General features: G+C 38.0%; 2 protein-coding genes across 2 annotated transcripts; one reads left to right on the forward strand and one right to left on the reverse strand.

The window, feature by feature from the left end:
• Nucleotides 1-16,258: 16,258 nt before the first annotated feature.
• On the forward strand, nt 16,259-17,469 carry LOC132294064 (probable carboxylesterase 2). The gene has a single exon (XM_059791785.1). It carries the CDS (start codon nt 16,359-16,361, stop codon nt 17,307-17,309), a length of 951 nt encoding a protein of 316 aa, XP_059647768.1. The 5' UTR covers nt 16,259-16,358; the 3' UTR covers nt 17,310-17,469.
• Nucleotides 17,470-19,364: 1,895 nt separating this feature from the next.
• Nucleotides 19,365-20,276, reverse strand: LOC132295766 (probable carboxylesterase 2). Its single transcript, XM_059794055.1, has one exon. The coding sequence runs from the start codon at nt 20,274-20,276 to the stop codon at nt 19,365-19,367; it is 912 nt and encodes a 303-aa protein (XP_059650038.1).
• Nucleotides 20,277-21,227: the final 951 nt, after the last annotated feature.

Genomic DNA, 21,227 nt, shown 5'->3' on the forward strand with positions numbered 1-21,227 from the left:
AGCCGTCTCTGCTCCATTGCTTTGTCTCTGCTTCGTCCGGTTGCCGTCTATGCTTCCGGCGAAGTCCAGTGTTCTATTCCAGACCTTTTTAAGATTTTTAAGGTTCCATTAATGCTCTTAAACCCCTAGAGACTCCTCCTATCCCAAAGTGAACCAATTGACAAACAAAACTTAAACTACACACACAGTTTATGCAAGAATAAGTTTAAACTTAAAACGCAGAACAGATTTCAGAAAACACCAAGCATGAATAAAGTCTATTTTTAAAAGTTTATTTAAGTTCCTGGAGTCTATATAAGATGCACAGAACACAAGTTTACAGGAGAGGAATAGACTGAAACTTGCTTTTAGATTTCGGTGTGAAACCTTAAGCGTCGTCTCTAAATTTAAGTTTCAGAATTCTCTAAGTCTGTTTCCCCTCTGCTCTGCTCACAGTTCCCTTCCTCTATTGCTTCTTGGTTCCATCCAGAAGCAGCCCCTCTGTTCTTCCTCCAGTCTTCCTCCTTTAGCCTCACAGATTATATTTCGAGACTCTCTCTGTTTTCCTCTAAAAGAAACTATTTCGTGAATAGGGTTTTTTTTTTTCCTAACAGACGTAAAAGAACATAAATATATATAGCCGTCTATAAAACCCTAACCCTAATTCCAATCCTAACATGTGACGGCTAAAACTCACAAAAGAAAACCCTAAATTTACACTATATATAAAACCAAATAAAACAAATAATCCATTTAAACCATAAATTAATCAAATAATTAAATTAACTCACAAATAAAACAATTACAGTAAAATCACAAACTAATCAGATAATTTAAATTAAAACAATTTCAATTCAACAATTAAATTAAACACATAAATTATAATTAAGCAATTAAGCAAAACAAATAACAAATAAGTCCAATTATTAAATTAAAAAAAAAATGAAATACAAATCAAAATTAAAAATTAAATTCCCATTCCCATTTTATACTTTTGAAAACTAGGGGTATTACATTCTTCCCCCCTAATAAAAGGAATTCCGTCCTCGGAATTCACAAAAATTTGAATTAATGACTTTGCAAAATTCATTTATGTTTTCGTGTGGCACAGCTCCTTTAGATGAGCACCACCCAAATTCCAACACATCCAACCATATACAAGATTCCTATGTTTAAGAAATAGCATAAATGTGCAACTCCTAGATTGTATCTAGCAATGATCCAATCTTACCCAATATTTAATGAAGGGTAACCATCCTTCGTCCTTCCAATTCCATAGAACTAACACATAAAAGTCCTATGCATCCAGCGCTTAACAAGTTGGTAACGCTAAACAATAGGCTACTGCCGAAACCAATAACCAAAACCCGTGAAGAGTCTGTGCGATACATAAAACGGACTTTCCTCCAAAACACATTGCTTCCGATACGGAAAACCGCTCAAACAACCCTTCCCTGATAGAAAACTCCCATGTACGAGTTCAACTAGCTACAAAATCCGACTGTCGCCTCCAAACCGTGAGCACTCATTACCAAAAGAGAGCATGGTTCTCCAATGTATCCTTACATAAAGTCAAGGTCTTATTAGATAACCTCGCTTCCATGTCGGACCAACCAGAAAGAGATCGACACAACCCGACTATCTAAAATCCCAAACATTGTCGCACGAACCTCCTTGTGCCAACAATAGCACAGATAATATCTGAAACGGTAAGTAACGCTTTCAATTACCCATGCCAACTTAGGATATATATCCTAAGCATATTTGCCATGCTTAAATAGAATATCACGATCCCATTTCCCGTCTAGAGATGCGAAGCATAGTTGTTGCTCCAACACCTTCAGAAAGCTCCTTTGACATATCACCGGTTATCTTCCATATTGAATTACCACATGCTATAACTCCGTTATCAGCGCAATGTACAACTGATAAGAAATGCCAAAGTAAACTCCGCTAAAGTGTAGTCCACAAGCGAACTTGCTCTATCCACTACTCTTAAACCATATGGAATTAAAATTCCAACAAATGTCAGTAATTTCTACCAACCATCCCCTCCTGATTAGTCCTACTCCCATTTCGATATAAGAAAGGACTAAAACCTCCAGTGATATCCAAGTATCAATTTTCCACCTTACTAACAGATGATACTCTTGGAGACAGTTATGTACATGTCCCTATCCGTACCGCACCAAAACTAACATTGTATGTCGGGATGCAAACCATAACCAGTTGACTGCACCGTAAAATTTATGAATTTTACAGCTCAGTCACTCTGACCTTCCTAGAAGCAGAAAGATAACTACCAATCTTCTTTCAGTACCTTAAACTCATCTGAGTAAGGTACTACCTCCTGTGGGGTCAGCTCAAATATTTTAAGTTAACCACTTCCATTTCCCTGGTAACAGCAGGTGTTATAATTTCCATATGTTAAACCACAACGGATTGTGCAACAACCACCGAAGGTTCAATTACCATACCGGTTGATAAAATCATCCTCTTCCCTATTACTTCCACCAGATGAAGCTTAACGCAAAGTGTGAATCACCACATCTATCCATCTAAGCCGTCTCGTGATTTGCGCTATTCGTAGGAACTGATATCTTACTAGTTCCCAAAATAGACAAAATGAAACTGATTTAATTTTATCGGTCAACGATCTCCCAACCAGAATCCTGACCCTTGTGTAGAATCAGTAATCTCTCATCTAAATCCGTGGAAACTACTCTGTTAGTCCCGCTCTAGCATGGGAAGTGGCCGCAAGGATCTAATGATCTCTGACGGTCCATCTAGATTATTTACCAAACATCAGACTTTGAGACAGATATTAGATGTTCGATCTCATCTTCAAGTCTTTGACATCTTACTTTTCTAACACAAGTAAGTGTCTATTAGACATCCCGTTTAACTGCAACCGCATATGGAAATCTTTTCATCCTCCAAATAGTCAAAAAATTTCGAGCAACAACTACTTGTTGCGAATGGTAACCTAAAAAAAAAAAATTCCATATTAGTTGTGCAAATGAGTGACTCTGCCTCCTCCTTGATATGCATCGCCAGCACCTCCTCCTAATGACACCCCCTGATGAGAATAAAATTCTTGATTAAGAATTGACTGATGACTAGTAAATTCGTCTACTATCCTCAGTCGGTGTCATTCTAACAAATGCTTAAACCAGTACCAAAATCCTCTTACTGACTTAGGAACACCTGTTTAAAATTTTCCTAGAAGATATTCAGCCAAGCCAGTTCCTTCGATAAACCAGCATGACGTTACAGCTTATCCAATGAATCTATATCATTTGACTCAAAACTGCTGGTTTTTCTTATCCCATCCTGAACACATACTACAACCACGCATGTCTAGGTTCATTTGATTGACTAAAGTTAGATATACAAACCAAATCCTATGATCGCATGCTTACAATCCTAGCGTAATTAACGCTATTCCTCCAAAACGGTAATTAACTGATACTTGACGTAAAAGAAACACATAAAGCACACACAATAAAACACAATAAACTCCTACGTAAAACATCGTTCCTCCTAGCAAAGAAAATCTCTTTTAGAAATCAACTTACCCGATTGGTTCACAATCTCCTTTCTACAGTTTCGGAGGTAATCACCCAACCTCGAAATATAGCTCAAAACCAACTCCATTTGCCTCAGCAAATGCCAAAGGCTTAACCTTCATCCTCCTTATACACAGGATACAAACCGTCTAATGTAGCTGTATAAAGCAACTTAGATCGTCAAAACCTAATCCCCATACTCCCCGGAACGTGCTATATACTCTTTGCTTTGTTCTGAGAAGAACTTCATCCGATTCCCAAACCCCTGAAGAGTTCCCTTTATCTACCTCATTTAAAGGTAATACGCAAGGTAAACTATCCACCTCAACTCTATAAGTATCGTTCACTATACTATTAGCGAATAAGATCACTTTCACGTGATCCTTGATTTTTGACATTTAATACCCTCTTTCTTGGGTTTGTTGAAATCTCCTCCACTAGAATCCTCTTTGGTGTCCTATTCCTCGGTTGTCTCCTTTATGAGAATAACTAAAATCGTGTTAGTCCCTTTATACGGGGACCTAAAACACACTCCTATATCCCTTATTGGCTTATACTTCTAAAAGTAGTGCCAACCGGAACTAAACCTTAAATCCCAAGTTCTACTTCTGATAGAGAACTCGATAACGTACTCCTCTACTCCTTTTGTCTGATTTACTGTCGCCGCAGACCCCATCCTCCTTCTAGTGTCAACTATTCCATAATTATAGAATATAATTGACATCAGGAGCTCCTCCTAATGAACCGTAAAAGAGTACAACGAATCCTAATATGGCTCTAAGTTTTTAAAAGACGCAACGCGGAAGACTTCTAACAAAAGACACTCCTAAGGACACTAGAACCTGGAGTGCTCTGATACCAACTGTGATACCTCTCGTTTCTAGAGCCACGGGTGATCAAGTCCAAGCACAGATCCGAGGGATACCAAACAATCAATATGTAAACAAGCAGGAATAAAACTGAAGTAAGATTTAAATAATAATAACCAGAAAGAATACTAATATGACAATCCTCAAACCTTAAATAATAATTTAATATAATTTAAATCCGTACAACTCGGGAATCCACCTGGTGGACCCCTAAATACAAATCTTTAGATAAATTTACAGAATTAAAATCCAAAACCATAATAGGAAGGAAATCCTATGTAACCAGTAGAGTTAGTGTCTGTATTTGCATCAACACGATCAAACTCTAAGCTGGTACTGGCGAATACCTGAAAAATAGGAGTGGGTCAGGCCCACATGCAAGTTCCAATCTACTACAATCCGTACATAAACCCGATACGCAGATACATCCTAGATAGCTCGGCAATATCTACAATAGTCCATATATATGTAAATACACACTATAGGATGCTCACTAGCTTATAACATAGTTCAGCCTGGGTAGAAGGTGACATATAAAACACGCTTTTCAGCGGCCAAGTACCTAAACCTACCAGGGAACATTAGTTATATCCAGCTACTCAACCTTTGCAATATACGCACCCTAACCATGATCAGGAGACTCAAGCTCGTATCACGGTACCATAAATATATATATAAATTCCTTCCTAGTGCAGAGATAAAACAAATATCCATTATGTCGTTCAACTGTTTTAGTTGACAGGACATGCATCCATGTAGGATTTAACTGTTTTAGTTAATCCATTCCTTATGTATGAAGGGGTAGGACTTAGCTTTTTGATCTAATCCATCCCTGATATGTCACCGTCCCATACCGGTACATATAATGCAAATGATCCACAAATGATGCACATTCATTAGAACATCAAACATATCCAGAAACCAGTATAATAGAAATCAGATATTATTAAGATCCTATCATGCATCCAGTATATGATTAAACCATAAATCCTTCCTTTAATTTCTTAAAGTAATGATAAACAACTTAAATTATCCAATTCCATACAATTGATCGAACATAAATTTTAACAGTTCATCATCTAACATCCATAGCACAATATAATGACAAATAGAGTTATTACTGTGCACATTATACTAGACGGCCAAAAATACCTCCATACTAGTCTAGTTCGTTTGCTAAAACAAAACTAATAATCACAACCTACATCATCCTTGAGAGCATGCCAAGTAATGCTTAAATTACATGATGTCCCTTTAATCCTCACTATAGATCATGCGTCTGATATAACGACACTCAGAAATCTACCCGAAGTACATCTTATGAAACCTCAAAAGTATTCCCATACAAGTCCATTTAGTTCGCCAAAATAAAGCTAGCAACTAAAACTCCTACAACTCCTGTCGGCATGCAACCTATCAATTAAAATTACATGACGACCCTAACCATAGCATAAACAACCCTCTTGGAACTGAAACATGTCATTTATATCATTGGTATAAATTCCTAACACTTACCTTTATAGCAGTTCATTTAATTTGCTAGCCAACCAACGATTCCAGTTCTCCTTCCTTCTTGACAGTATTGAACATTCTTATTTTAAAATTTATGTTGTCCATTCCCATGACCTGAATCAATACATCTTAGGTCTTAAACATCCTCTGTACACCATTTAAGAACCCCCATGAAACTCCAAAATTACCCTTTTACCCCTGAAGTATCAAAAATCACTAGAAAGACCCCCGGAGGGGTTTCTGTTCAAAGGAGCCGACTCCCCCCCATGGGAGCCGGCTCTTCATCTTCCAGAGGCGGCTCTCCGTCATGGAGAGCCGGCTCTACCTTCTTAGGAGCCGGCTCCCTTATTTAGGGAGCCGGCTCTCTTCCTCTGAGAGCCGTCTCTGCTCCATTGCTTCGTCTCTGCTTCGTCCGGTTGCCGTCTATGCTTCCGGCGAAGTCCAGTGTTCTATTCCAGACCTTTTTAAGATTTTTAAGGTTCCATTAATGCTCTTAAACCCCTAGAGACTCCTCCTATCCCAATGTGAACCAATTGACAAACAAAACTTAAACTACACACACAGTTTATGCAAGAATAAGTTTAAACTTAAAACGAAGAACAGATTTCAGAAAACACCAAGCATGAATAAAGTCTATTTTTAAAAGTTTATTTAAGTTCCTGGAGTCTATATAAGATGCACGGAACACAAGTTTACAGGAGAGGAATAGACTGAAACTTGCCTTTAGATTTCGGTGTGAAACCTTAAGCGTCGTCTCTAAATTTAAGTTTCAGAATTCTCTAAGTCTGTTTCCCCTCTGCTCTGCTCACAGTTCCCTTCCTCTATTGCTTCTTGGTTCCATCCAGAAGCAGCCCCTCTGTTCTTCCTCCAGTCTTCCTCCTTTAGCCTCACAGATTATATTCCGAGACTCTCTCTGTTTTCCTCTAAAAGAAACTATTTCGTGAATAGGGTTTTTTTTTTTCCTAACAGACGTAAAAGAACATAAATATATAGAGCAGTCTATAAAACCCTAACCCTAATTCCAATCCTAACATGTGACGGCTAAAACTCACAAAAAAAACCCCTAAATTTACACTATATATAAAACAAAATAAAACAAATAATCCATTTAAACCATAAATTAATCAAATAATTAAATTAACTTACAAATAAAACAATTACAGTAAAACCACAAACTAATCAGATAATTTAAATTAAAACAATTTCAATTCAACAATTAAATTAAACACATAAATTATAATTAAGCAATTAAGCAAAACAAATAACAAATAAGTCCAATTATTAAATTAAAAAAAAAATGAAATACAAATCACAATTGAAAATTAAATTCCCATTCCAATTTTATCATTTTGAAAACTAGGGGTATTACAATAGGCACATTGGTAGACAGCTTCTCAAGCACAAGATTGGCAATGGCTCAGGGACCTCATTTTGGTTTTATAACTGGTCCTCAGGTGGACCTCTCTGCAATCGTTTTCCACTAACAATTCTTACTGATGCAGGTTTAAATGAATCAACCACAGTCGACACCTTCATACAAAACTCATCTTGGTCATTTCCTACAAGTCTTACATCTGTCATTCCTGAGTTATTACTTCAGCCCTCGCCATGTTCTTCAAGAAGTGATAGCAAGATATGGCTAGCCTCCCCAAATGGCAAGTTCAGTTTTAAGCACACAGCATTGTTCATCACAGAGCACTCGCAAGTAGTCCATTGGCACAACCTAGTTTGGATTTCTCCTACAATCCCTAGAATGAAATTCAATCTATGGTTAGCTGTGCAATCCAGGTTACCTACTTTTGATAGCAGATCAATGTCCAACCACATCAACCTTTGTGCTCTATGTCAATCACAATCGGAATCACACCAGCATTTATTCCTCACATGTTGTTTTGTGTCTCTTATTTGGCGATTCATCAAAATCAGGTGTAACTTCTTCACTGCTATCACTAACTGGGAAGATCTTATTCAATTAATGTCTACTCAAATCTTCATCATAAATTATGTTTGTAACACCCCCACATATTCCACGCATAAGTTGATCAGGCTTATACACAAAAAACGAGGGATATCAAAAACAATTCGCAATATATAAGCATGGAATACAAAATGATAATAATAAAAGAATTTAGACAGGAAAGGAACACTAAATAATAAAACATCCATCCATCCTTTATTTAATACAGTACTCCGTTATAACTTGGAAATCCTATGTCAAGGATCCCTAAATATAAACCTGAGAGTTCAACGTCAAAAGTAAATAAAAACTGAAACTGAAGTAATACATAAAACTTCTACCCTGAACTAGATTGTAAGAGTAGATGAGTTCGGATGGTGGTCCCTCACTGCTAACCTCAACCTTGGAACGGGTACTGACCGTATCCTGAAATAACAACAATAGTGGGTCAACCCCACGAGCAAGTCCTCTCTACTATGACCCAAATCAGAGAATCAAATAAATTAATCATTATGAATCGGATGAGTACTATATCTGTATACATCCAAATGGAACTACCCAATGTATAATATGACCTCAACCAGAATAGACGGGGATCACTTAGACTCACACTAGGTGGTTAAGTGTCTCCTTTCCCTACCCGAGAAATCAGCTATTATACACGGTGCACGGTACTGACAACACAGACTGTAAAGACTACACAGTAATAACGCATCTCAATGTACTAATGAGTTACTAAGCATATCAATTAGGCAAGACATGCCAATAATAATACTAAATATACTGAGTATGTCAATTAGGCAACACATGCCAATAGTATTAAACCACATACCCCGACAGCCACACATCTGTCTATCGCAACGAATGCATAAGGTATAAATGAGTCTAAACTTATTAGCCAGCTCACATGGTTCTATATGGCAACACACCATATAATATAAATGCGACATAATTAATCAGTCCATTTATTTCCTGAAATGCACACAGCATAATAATCATGGTTGATATATGATTAACAGTATAAATATCCCATAATATATAATGGATAATTTATATGACGATAACCGTGACATTATTATATTTGAACAGTAATAATGAATACTATTTAATAAAATAGTAATACCATCTATAGTAATGTTGTTAAATGAATCACATTCATATCCGTACGGTAAACGGGCCAATTAAGGTTTAGAAATATTAATCGGCTATAATAATACTTAACGGGTATTAAAATAATAATTTCGTGGCCCGTTAAACCCGTAAATACCAACACAGTACCTAAAAATCCAAGTTTAAGGTTCTGGAATTTACAAAACAGGCCCTAGGGGTATTCTGGTAATTTTTAGCAGCTGACAGGGCCCTTCACGCGCCCCCACGGGCCGCCCTATGCTCCCCCACGCGCAGCCCTATGTTTTCCACTCTCTCACGCGCTCACATGCGCCTCCACGCGCGTGTGGCATCATCCACGCGCGCGTAATAGTCACTTGCTGACGCGGCAACTCCTGGTTCGCTCCTGCATCTGCTTCCTATAGGCGCGTCACACCGGATCATCTCACCCTATCTTCCCTCAATCCAACGCTCACAGATCCGGGTGTACCGCGGTAACATGGACCGCGGTGCACTGGATCAATCGCTCCTGTTAATGGCCCAGATGCGCGCGAATACCCTCCTATGGTGCGCCGCATCACACCGGATCACTCCGGTCATCTCCCCCATTCTCGGTGACCAGAAAACTCGCCAGAAGGTCGCCGGAAATTGCAGAAACTTACCGGAAAATTCTAGAAAATTCTAAAAAAATCCCAAAGGCCATAATAATTATTTTTTAGCTATATTTTAATTAAATAGGCAATAAAATAATTATCTACCACCTTTAATAATTAAAATTTCCTTTCTTTAATAAATTAAAAATTAATTTAATAAATTTCCTAGCATGATCTCTATGCTCTATAATTATTTAAATAAACTAAACAATTAATTTATGGATTCAAAGGGGAAAAGTAGATAATAACTTGCCTTTTGGATTTAAAATAAATCCGTCGGTTGCGCGTAGTCGGGTAAAAATACCTACACCGGTCCAGGCTCATTTTTTTCTCTCTTTTCTTTTCCACACTTACAGAATAGCCCACAATATTATTTCTTACTTCTACGTATCTGAACTACTCAAAGGTAGCAACATATATATATATAACTAACTTATATAATATAAATATTATAATGTCAAATTTTCCATTAACTTTCCACCTTCCCATCTTCCTACCTATATCACATTAAGCCAAGCAAGCCAAGTCAAGCAAAATGTCCTAAGGTTCAACTATGGGAATGAAATCCTATCCTAAGATTTAATTTTTTCATCATTACATTGATTTAGTAATATTTAGTTAGTCTTATTATTACTAATATTATTATTATAATTATTATTACTTTAAGGCATGCCACTAAGTCTTCCTTATAACATAAATGAACTCATCATAATCACACATATCACATAACTTTGGTTAATACTAATATAATAATAATAATAATTATTATTATTATTGTTATTATTATTGTTATTATTATTATTATTATATTATTATTATTTTTATTATTTTTATAAGAATACATTACAATCATAATCATACTTTACAATATAAATATAATACTTTAATTAACTAATATTGCTTAATATAAACCTTACCAATAAAAATATAAAATAAGAATACATGCACACTTAAGTGAATAAATTTACTACTTTAACATACACAATTAATTCACATGCACAATTAAATGAACTTAATATAATAATGTAGCATGCACAATAATAGGTAAAGAAATCTACACATAAATGAATTTAAATAAACTAAGCTCTTTTAATTAAATATGGGGTATTACATTCTCCCCCCCCCCCCCCCCTAATAAAGGAATTTCGTCCCCGAAATTCACTACATACCTGTATTAAAGAGCTCTGGATACTTGGCACGGATAATATCTTCCTATTCCCAAGTAGACTCTATAGCACTATGATGACTCCACTGTCCACGTACTAATGGAATAGTCTTCGTGCACAGTATCTGATTCCTACGATCGAGAATACAGTAAGATTGTTCCAAATAGGTTGCATCGGGTTGCAACTTAATCTCACCCACATCAATGTCTTGATATCGATCTTCTTCCCGTAGAAATTTTCGCAGCATAGATACATGAAAAACATTATGTACCCTATGAAGATTATCTGGTAGAGCCAGACGATAAGCTACTGCCCCAATCCGATCTGTAATCATAAAAGGACCCACAAAACGAGGCGATAACTTACCCTTGGACCCAAACCGCATTACTCCCTTCATGGGAGAAACCTTAAGCAAAACCTGATCACCAACCTTAAACTCCAAAACACGAGTTCGACGGTCAGCATAACTTTTCTGTCTGCTTTGAGCTGTACGCATCCGATCCCTAATGATAGCGATCTTTTCTGACGTGTCCTTAATAAATTCAGGACCCAAAAAGCTATTCTCACCAACTCTAAGCCAACAGACAGGAGACCTACACGGTCTACCGTACAAAGCCTCAAATGGTGCCATACCAATAGTTTTCTGATAACTATTGTTATAAGCAAACTCTGAAAGCGGCAAATATTCCTCCCAATTACCCTTAAAATCAAGAACACATGCCCGCAACATGTCTTCTAAAATCTGATTAACTCGCTCAGTCTGTCCATCTGTCTGAGGATGATAGGCAGTGCTAAGATAAAGTGATGTACCCAAAGCCTGCTGAAAGCTCCTCCAAAATCCTGATACAAAATTCGGATCTCTATCTGATACGATGGACAATGGTACGCCATGAAGTTTCATCATTTCTGCAATATACTGCTTAGCATACTGTTCTGACGTAAAGTTTGAACGAACAGGTAGAAAATGAGCGGACTTGGTCAATCTATCAACAATGACCCAAATAGAGTTGTGATTATGATGTGAAGTAGGTAATCCCTCTATAAAGTCCATAGAAATACTCTCACATTTCCACTCTGGTATAGGAAGTGGCTGTAACGATCCTGGCGGTCTCTGATGATTAATTTTAATCATCTGACAGGTGTTACATTTAGAGACAAAGATAGCTATATCTCTTTTCATGCCGGCCCACCAAAACTGGCGTTTCATGTCCTGATACATCTTGTCTCCCCTTGGATGTACAGAGAACTGAGAAGTGTGTGTCTCTCTCATCACAACATTTCTCAAATTGTCAGCTGAAGGCATAATTAAACGTCCCTTGTACCTCAATCCTCCATCAGTCCCTATAGAATAAAAAGGAACATCTCCGGAGGCTAACTCCGAAACCCGATCAATACACTGTTGATCTGAGAGTTGCGCTTGAATGACCCGATGAATGATAGAAGGAGTTACTACCGCACATGCCATAAAAGCGTCTGCTAACTCATCAACAGTCTTCAAAGTATCCCACTCTGTTGCAAACAAAGCTGAAAGGCTGACATAGGGTCGGCGGCTGAGTGCGTCTGCTACAACATTCGCTTTCCCTGGATGATACTAAATAGAAAAATGATAGTCTTTCACGAACTCCAACCATCTGCGCTGTCTCATATTCAGTTCCCTCTGTGTGAACAAATACTGTAGACTCTTATGATCGCTAAACAATCGAAAATTCTCCCCCAAAAGATAATGCCTCCATATACGCAAGGCAAAAACCACTGCTGCGAGCTCCAGATCGTGAGTCGGGTAATTAAGCTCATGAGGCTTAAGCTTCCTGGACCCATAAGAAACTGGTCGCTCTTCTTGCATCAACACACAACCCAAACCCTTCAGAGAAGCGTCAGTAAATACTAAATACTCGGTTCCACTCTGAGGTGTGGCTAAGACAGGTGCAGAAGTTAACTTACTCTTCAATTCAGCAAAAACAGTCTGACAAGAATCGTCTCATATAAATGGTACATTCTTCTTGGTCAGATGAGTAAGTGGACCCGCAATTTTGGAAAACCCCTGAATGAACCTGCGGTAATACCCCGCCAATCCCAGAAAACTGCGAATCTCTGTCGATGAGGTAGGCTGTCCCCACTCCATAGCTACCGCAACCTTGGCTGGATCTACTGCTAACCCTTCTTCTGACACTACATGACCCAGAAATTTGACCTCTTTCTGCCAAAATTCACACTTCTCAAACTTCGCAAACAACTGATGTTCTCGAAGTGTCTGCATGACGGTGCGTAAATGTCTGGCATGGTCCCTCTCCGACTTAGAGTAAACCAGTATATCATCGATGAAAACAATAACAAACTGATCTAAGTATTCTCTGAATACTCTGTTCATCAAGTACATAAAGACAGCTGGAGCGTTCGTTAAACCGAAAGGCATAACACGAAACTCATAAGATCTGTACCTTGTGAGAAATGCTGTCTTTGGAACATCTTGTTCTCTGACTCGTAGTTGATGATAACCAGACCTCAAATCGATCTTTGAGAAGTAAGTAGCTCCCTTCAACTGATCGAACAGGTCATCAATTCTGGGCAACGGGTACTTGTTGCGAATAGTGACCTTGTTCAGTTCTCTGTAATCAATACAAAGACGAAGAGATCCATCCTTCTTCTTAACAAACAATACTGGTGCTCCCCATGGTGAAATACTCCTGCGAATAAATCCCTTGCTGAGCAACTGCTGAATTTGATCTTTCAACTCTCGCATCTCCACTGGTGCCATTCTGTACGGCGCCTTAGCAATAGGCGTAGTGCCTGGAGCTAAATCAATGACGAAGTCTATCTCTCGACTCGGTGGCAAGCCTGAAATTTCCTGGAATACATCCTGGAATTCCTGTACTACCGGGATACTGTCAAGAGATACCGCAGTCGCTTCCTGTGAGTCCTCCTCAAGAACGAATAAATAAGTGCTAGGCCCTCTATCAGGTTGTGGTACAACAAGAAGATACATCTCCTGTCCTGGTATAGCAAATACAATAGACTTTTCGTAACAGTTAACCTGAGCATGGTACTGAGATAACCAGTCCATCCCAAGTATAACATCATACGAATGCATATCTAACACTAACAAATTTGCAAGAAATCGAAGCCGGCCCATATCTATAAGGATATCACCGCTACACTCTCGTAAAATTGCGCCAACTCCCAATGGTGTATAAATATTGAGAGGTTGGTCACATAACTGAGTCGTCATACCAGATAAGATAACAAAAGATCTAGACACAAAAGATTGTGATACACCAGTGTCAAACAGTATACGAGTAGTTCTACCATGTATAGAAAACATACCCTCAATAGCCTGAGGAGCCTGCGCATTATGTGGCATGAAGTTATAAACTCTGCCATGATGCAACTGCTGTGGAGGTTGTCCCGGAGGAAATGGTGGTGCTGGAAGTGCCGAAAAATTCTGAACTTGCCCACGTGGCATCGGTGGGGCCGGTAGAGGTAATGGCTGATTAGGTCTCGGCTGCCCATACTGTCCCTGCTTAGCTTTGGGACACATCTTGGCCGAATGCCCAATCTCTCTACAGTGATAATAACGTCCTGTAAAAGGGCCTGCCTGCCTCCTCTGTTGACTTCCCGAAAACTGTTCCTGTCCGGTCTGAGGTACCCCACCTTGTCTACCCTGATTAGGGACTCCATCCTTCTGCACATCTGGGTTTCCTTTGTTTTTCTTCCAAGGTTGATGTCCTTGAAATCTGCCCCGATCATTGGACTTGGTACCACTACTGCTTCCTTTCTCCACTATCTGGTAGTCTCAGTTAGCCCGCTTATCTCCCTTGGACTTCCGGTAATCACTCCTCATCTGGCAGTGCTGTAAAGCGGCATTAACCACCTGGATGTAAGTAGTATATGCAGGACTACCTATGATCACCACTTTAATCGGCCATATCATCCCCTTCACAAAGCGGTCTCTTTTCTTTTCTTCCGTATTGACCTCCTCTGGTGCAAATAATGACAAATTAATGAACTTCTGTTCATACTCAGCCACAGTCATATCCTCATGTTGCAGATCCAGAAATTCAGTCTTCATCGCTGATCTTACTGACATAGGAAAATACTTGTCATCAAAGCGAGTCTGAAATTCAGCATAAGTCAATCTGGTCCTCTCTTCGACAGTAGTAATAGACTCCCACCACTGCAATGCATTGCCTATCAGTATAAACGTAGCTAGCATCTGTTTCTGCACTTCGGTACAGATTACCATCCGAAGATGACGCTCGCTCTCCTGTTTCCACTGATATGCTAACAGGACATCTGTGGACCCCGCAAACGATGGTGGATTCCCACTAAGTCTTCCTTATAACATAAATGAACTCATCATAATCACACATATCACATGACTTTGGTTAATACTAATATAATAATAATAATAATAATAATAATTATTATTGTTATTATTATTATATTCTTCTTATTATTATTATTATTATTATTATTATTATATTATTATTATTTTTTTTTTTATTATTTTTATAAGAATACATTACAATCATAATCATACTTTACAATATAAATATAATACTTTAATTAACTAATATTGCTTAATATAAACCTTACCAATAAAAATATAAAATAAGAATACATGCATACTTAAATGAATAAATTTACTACTTTAACATACACAATTAATTCACATGCACAATTAAATGAACTTAATATAATAATGTAGCATGCACAATAATAGGTAAAGAAATCTACACATAAATGAGTTTAAATAAACTAAGCTCTTTTAATTAAATATAGGGTATTACAATGTTTCTCATCCATGGTTTATCACATTTGGGAGGAAAGAAATGAAAGAATTTTCAGAAGGAAGAGATCATCTCAAAGAATAGTGCTCACTCAAATCACAGCAATTATCACTGCAACTCTCAAATTGGGATTCTTGTAAGACTATGCCATGTCGAGAAGATCCTCTCAGATTGGAATCTCTCCCTGACTTGCTGTCGTCCTCCTCCGAGGCCGCCGAACTGACAATTTCTCCGATCATCGTCTTCGCTAAGGCTACTCATCAGATTGTTCCCTACAACCCCCAATTAACGGCCAAACAAGCCGTTAATTTTGGTTATTAGGTTGAAACTGGGCCTTCCCTTGCTGGGCCAATTTTTGGCTTTCGTATTTCTCCTTTGGTTGGGCCAGCAGGCCCAGTATTGTAATTATTATCTTCTTTCTTAATAAATTTGCTTTATTTTTCAAAAAAAAAAAAAAAGGTTTTGAGTGTGATATCACATGTCAAACTGGCCTGCTTTAAAATTTTCTCCTTACAAGGGGTGACAACAAAAGATGTGTGGCCCACAATACTTTTCGTTTTCCTCCAAATCAGTAAAGAAAGTGATGGGTGCGGATATCCCAAAGCCATTACTACTTGCCAACGGAGCCAAGTTGTCCAGATCATCTAACCTAATTAACATCCCCACCCTTCATATTCAAATGGTCCATATGCATTCCATCAATCCTATCTCTCTCTCTCTCTCTCTCATACCATTTCATAGTTTGTTCATTTCTCTGTGATGGCTTCAACCACAAATGAGGTTGTTTACGAACTTCCTAACTTCATTCGAGTATACAAAGATGGCAAATTTGAGAGACTTAGCGGCACCGACGTCGTCCCTGCGTCCACCGACCCGGACACCGGTGTCCAATCCAAAGACGTGATCATTTCACCCGAAACCGGCGTCGGTGCTAGGGTTTACATCCCCAAAACCACCAACCCGGGTCAAAAGCTCCCCCTCCTCGTGTACTTCCACGGCGGAGGCTTCGTCATCGAAACAGCCTATTCTCCGACGTACCATAACTATCTCAACTCCCTCGTCGCGGAAGCCAACGTTGTCGTGGCGTCCATCGACTACAGGAGAGCCCCGGAGCATCTTCTCCCGGTCGCCTACGATGATTCGTGGACCGGGGTCAAGTGGGTTGCTTCTCACTCTAATGGAGGTGGTGATGAGGAGTGGCTAAAGGAGTACGCTGATTTTGAACGGGTTTACTTTGCTGGAGATAGTGCAGGTGCTAATTTAGCACATAATATGGCAATCCGGGTCGGGCCAGGTGGGCTGGATGGTATCAAACTTGTTGGGATTGTTCTAGTCCATCCATATTTCTGGGGGAAGGATCCAATTGGCTCTGAAGACATCAGCAAGAGAGAATTCGTGGATAAGTTGTGGGTTTACGTGAACCCAGGGACGAGCGGGTCTGATGACCCGTTGATCAACCCGGTTATGGATCCGAAATTCCCCAGCCTAGGGTGTGCCAAGGTGCTCGTTTGTGTTGCTGAGAAAGATCTGTTGAGAGATAGGGGTTGGAATTACCGTGAGTCATTGGGTAAGAGTGGTTGGGGAGGAGTGATAGATATTATGGAGGCCAAAGAGGAGGACCATGTGTTCCATTTGTTTAAGCCCACTTGTGAGAATGCTTTGGCCATGCTCAAAAAAGTAGCTTCTTTCATGAATGAAGAAAAAGCTTAAACTTTGTTCTATATATCAAAATTTGCTCACACCCATGTGATGAATAAAGCAATATCTTTGCATATATATGAATTGCATATAGCATCTTCTAGTGGGGACATGTTTGTTTGTGTTGGAGTACTTTTATATATGAAAAGTAAGGTGTGTTTCACTGATTAAATTCTTTGATATTTAATTTCTGAAAAGAAAAAAAAAAAAAAAAATTTGTTTGATATTTTTCTCGAGAGTTTATGATTCCATAGCTAGCCAGGCTTCAAATGACATAAATTGAATGTTAATGGAGTCCAAAACAAATATAGTTTGAATTCTCAATAATTCAAAATGTTGAGAGATGGAGGATACATGCTATCTTAACTTGGGTCCTCTCGTTTATCCTTTTTTTCAATATGGAACCATACGAATGTGAACAACTATGATTCAGTAGATGTTACATTGAATCCTATTTAATGGGGTAAGCCAAATTCAGAATTTCCCAATACCTAACAGTCAAGAATTAGATATGGTTACCTGTCAAAATATCAAAATATATGCTTTCTTATTTTTTTTTATTTTTGTTCAAAAGTTAAGTAAGCATACACAATTTCACAATTTCTATAGCAAAATTCGAACGCTCAACCTCAAACACCGAATATAAGAAAAAAACTGAACTTACGATCATTCGCCTTTCATTCTTTAGCCTAATAGTTCTTTTTGCTCTTCAGGCAAGTGAATCACTCACATGGAACTTCCTTTCTTTGGCGTAAACTAAATACTTTCTTTTATTTATTTGTATAATGTTAATAAGTCTATTTTAACGCAAATACTCTGAAAGAGAGTGACTAGGCTTACGGGAACTCTTAAGTCTCACCATCATCAAAAAAAACTTAATTCAATTTGGAACTCATAATGTTAATAGTACTTGGTTTCCTTTGTTTGGTGTCTCGACTCTCTCCTATTGAACATCCCACGACACATTATTTGTTGAAATTTTTATTCATTAGTGAGTCGGTAAGAATTATTTATTTTTAATTTGTAAGTCGTTTTAGTCCAGCTAAAGAATAAGTCGCAAGAGACGGTATATGATGTGTGACGCATAACAACAGTAACAATTGGAATAATTTTATTCAAAAAGAATAGTACTAGGATCTGCCAAAAACAAAAGGACAAGACAACAAAAACGGATTTTATCAAAGAAAAAAAATCTACAAGCCTACAAGGTATATACTTTTAAAATGAAATTGTGCTCTCAGCCGTTTAATGGAGAGACAAAACAAGCACTAGAGACCTTTTTTTTTATCTTTCTATTTTTTATTTCTTCATTAAAAACAAGCACTAGAGACTTGCCATTTGTCAAATTTCAAAATAGACATAATGATTTGTTTAATGGTGATTCACCCGAATTAGAGCCAATGTCACATTTAAAAACAAAGCCCTCCACCAAATCAATTGCATGTGTTGTCAATGTAATATCGACCTAGTTAATATATACTCCCTCCCTAAATTAAGATATAAAATCATAATGGTGGTAACAAATACTCTTTATTTACAATATATTTTTGTGAGATTCGAATAATTAACTTCTCTATTTAGAAATAAAGAGATTATAATATTACACTAAGATACCCTTAATGGAATTTAAATAGACAATATTTTTTTTTAGCATAACAATAAAGTATTCATGTACATGCACCGACAATTAAGGGCATTACTTCAATAACAAATGCATATGGTACAATCATGCTTGAGCAGAGCAATAAAGTTTCCATATACGTGCACAAGTTACACCATAAAGTTTTTGCTCCAAACAAACAAATTTTTTATTTTTTTAAAATCTTGGCAATGCAAGGAGGGAGTGGGATAGATGAGAAGGCTCGAACTTGACTCCCAAACACCAATTGGAAGATGTCCTACCACTAGGCTACCAAGGCCTTCTCAAACAAACAACTTACTACATTCAACAATCAAATGGAGAAACAATAAACTTTTCCAAATTCAGATGAAACCATGATTTGATGATTTTGATCCAAATTTTCTTTAGGAATTGAAGGAGCCAAAGTATTCATTCATTCTATGTCATCAATGACACGATTGTTTGTTTATGAAAGAAGATATTTTATTGAGTAGGGCCTGAGCATGTGCACAATTGGGCTTGCTCAATTGGAACACATGGTTCTCACCTCTAGTCTCGTAAAGCTCCAACTCCCCTTTCCACCCACTCTCACCCAATGCCTTGCTGTAATACTCACCCCTATCTCTCAACCAATCATTCTCACTAATGCATACCAGCACCCTTGTGCACCCTAGTTTCCACAAATTCGGATCCACAATCGGATTTACCCGTGGGTCATCCAACCCGACACTCATCCCCGTCGCCACGTGCCACAACAGCTCCACAATAGCTCTTATGTGGTTGTCCTTGGGCTCATGCTCACCAATTGGCTGTGTCCCCCAAAAATATGGGCTCATTAGAACCATACCAGCAATCTTCAAACCATCCAACTCATTTTGGCCAGCCAACATTGCCACATTGTGTGCTATATTAGCACCTGCACTATCTCCAACAAGGTACACATTTTCAAAGTCAACATAGTCATTGAGCCATGCCTCACTACCACCACATCCCTCGGAGTGGTTAGCAACCCACCTTAGCGCACACAATGAATCTTGGTAAGCAGCAGGAATAGGGTTCTCTGGTGCTACCCTGTAATTAACCGACAACGCGACAACACTAGCATTCGCCACGAGTGAGTTCACGTAGTTATGGTAACCCGGACTAAAAGCACTCTCAGAGCAGAAACCTCCACCATGAATGTAAATTAGCAGAGGAAGTTTGTGTCCTTCGGGGGTGGGATTGGGGATGTAAAGCCTAGCAGCGACACCAATTTGTGGCAAAATCACGACGTCTTTGGAATTGACATTGGTTTTGGGATCTAATGATGGAGGGACAACATAGTCATCCAATCTCTCTATGGTGTTATTGCTGTACATATTCATGAAGCCTACTATTTTAAGTGTTGTGCCATTATTGAATAGTGGAAGGAAAGGTGAGACATCAAATTTAGTTAATGTGCTTGAAGCCGCCGAAAAGAAGATGAACAACCAAAAAAATGGTGACATTTTGGAGCCCATTTTTGCTTGAGCTTCAATAGTTCATGTCATAGAGAAATGCTGCATATGAGGGAAGGGCTCAAATGTCACGATTCAAATGGGTGATTATATCCTAATATATATATATAAGTGACTTGTGGGTTGTTTTGCAATAACTAATTTAGTTACCAAAATAGCGAAAGAGTGAACTAGCTAGAGAGGGTAGTTGTTACTCCAATGCATCTAAACCATTTAAATTGGTAACCAATGGCGTGCCATTTGGATAATAGTGAACAGTTGGATTACTTGTTTGTGATTAACAGAAAAAGAACAAAGCCACTTGTATTTACCAAAATTGCTTATGATTTTTGGTTTTGGCTAATGCATTTATACTGTAATTGGAAGCATGAAATTGGTATTTTTGGAATTAAAATTGCAGAAATTTTAGATTTTTTTTTTTTCTTCTTGGAAAGAACTTCCACCATGTTTAATTTTAAAAAGACTTGAATTATTCGTCTTTCGTTTTGAAAGGAGAAGATAATTACTAATTCACAGGCTTTGGTAGTGAAAAATATTATTTCAAGCTTTAAATTCACGTGACGATGTAATAACTGCACAAGTTATCTAAGTCTAGATTTACTTAATCCACCAACTTAAGTAAACATATTTCACTTTGGTTTCAATTTCCGACACGCTGAACGTTACAACAATGTTGCAAACGAACAACAAATTACAAATCACAAAAAAAAAGAAAAAAGAAAGAAGGAGAAAGAAAAAGTAAACACAACATATACAAAAAATATAAAAATTTATGTAGTTCGATACAAGTTGTACATATGTTCACAGTGAAGA

This window comes from Cornus florida, unplaced genomic scaffold, assembly GCF_030987335.1.
Source record: "Cornus florida cultivar Cherokee Brave unplaced genomic scaffold, ASM3098733v1 CherokeeBrave_3.0.0_Hap2_Chr02, whole genome shotgun sequence".
NCBI classification, from domain to species: Eukaryota; Viridiplantae; Streptophyta; class Magnoliopsida; order Cornales; family Cornaceae; genus Cornus; species Cornus florida.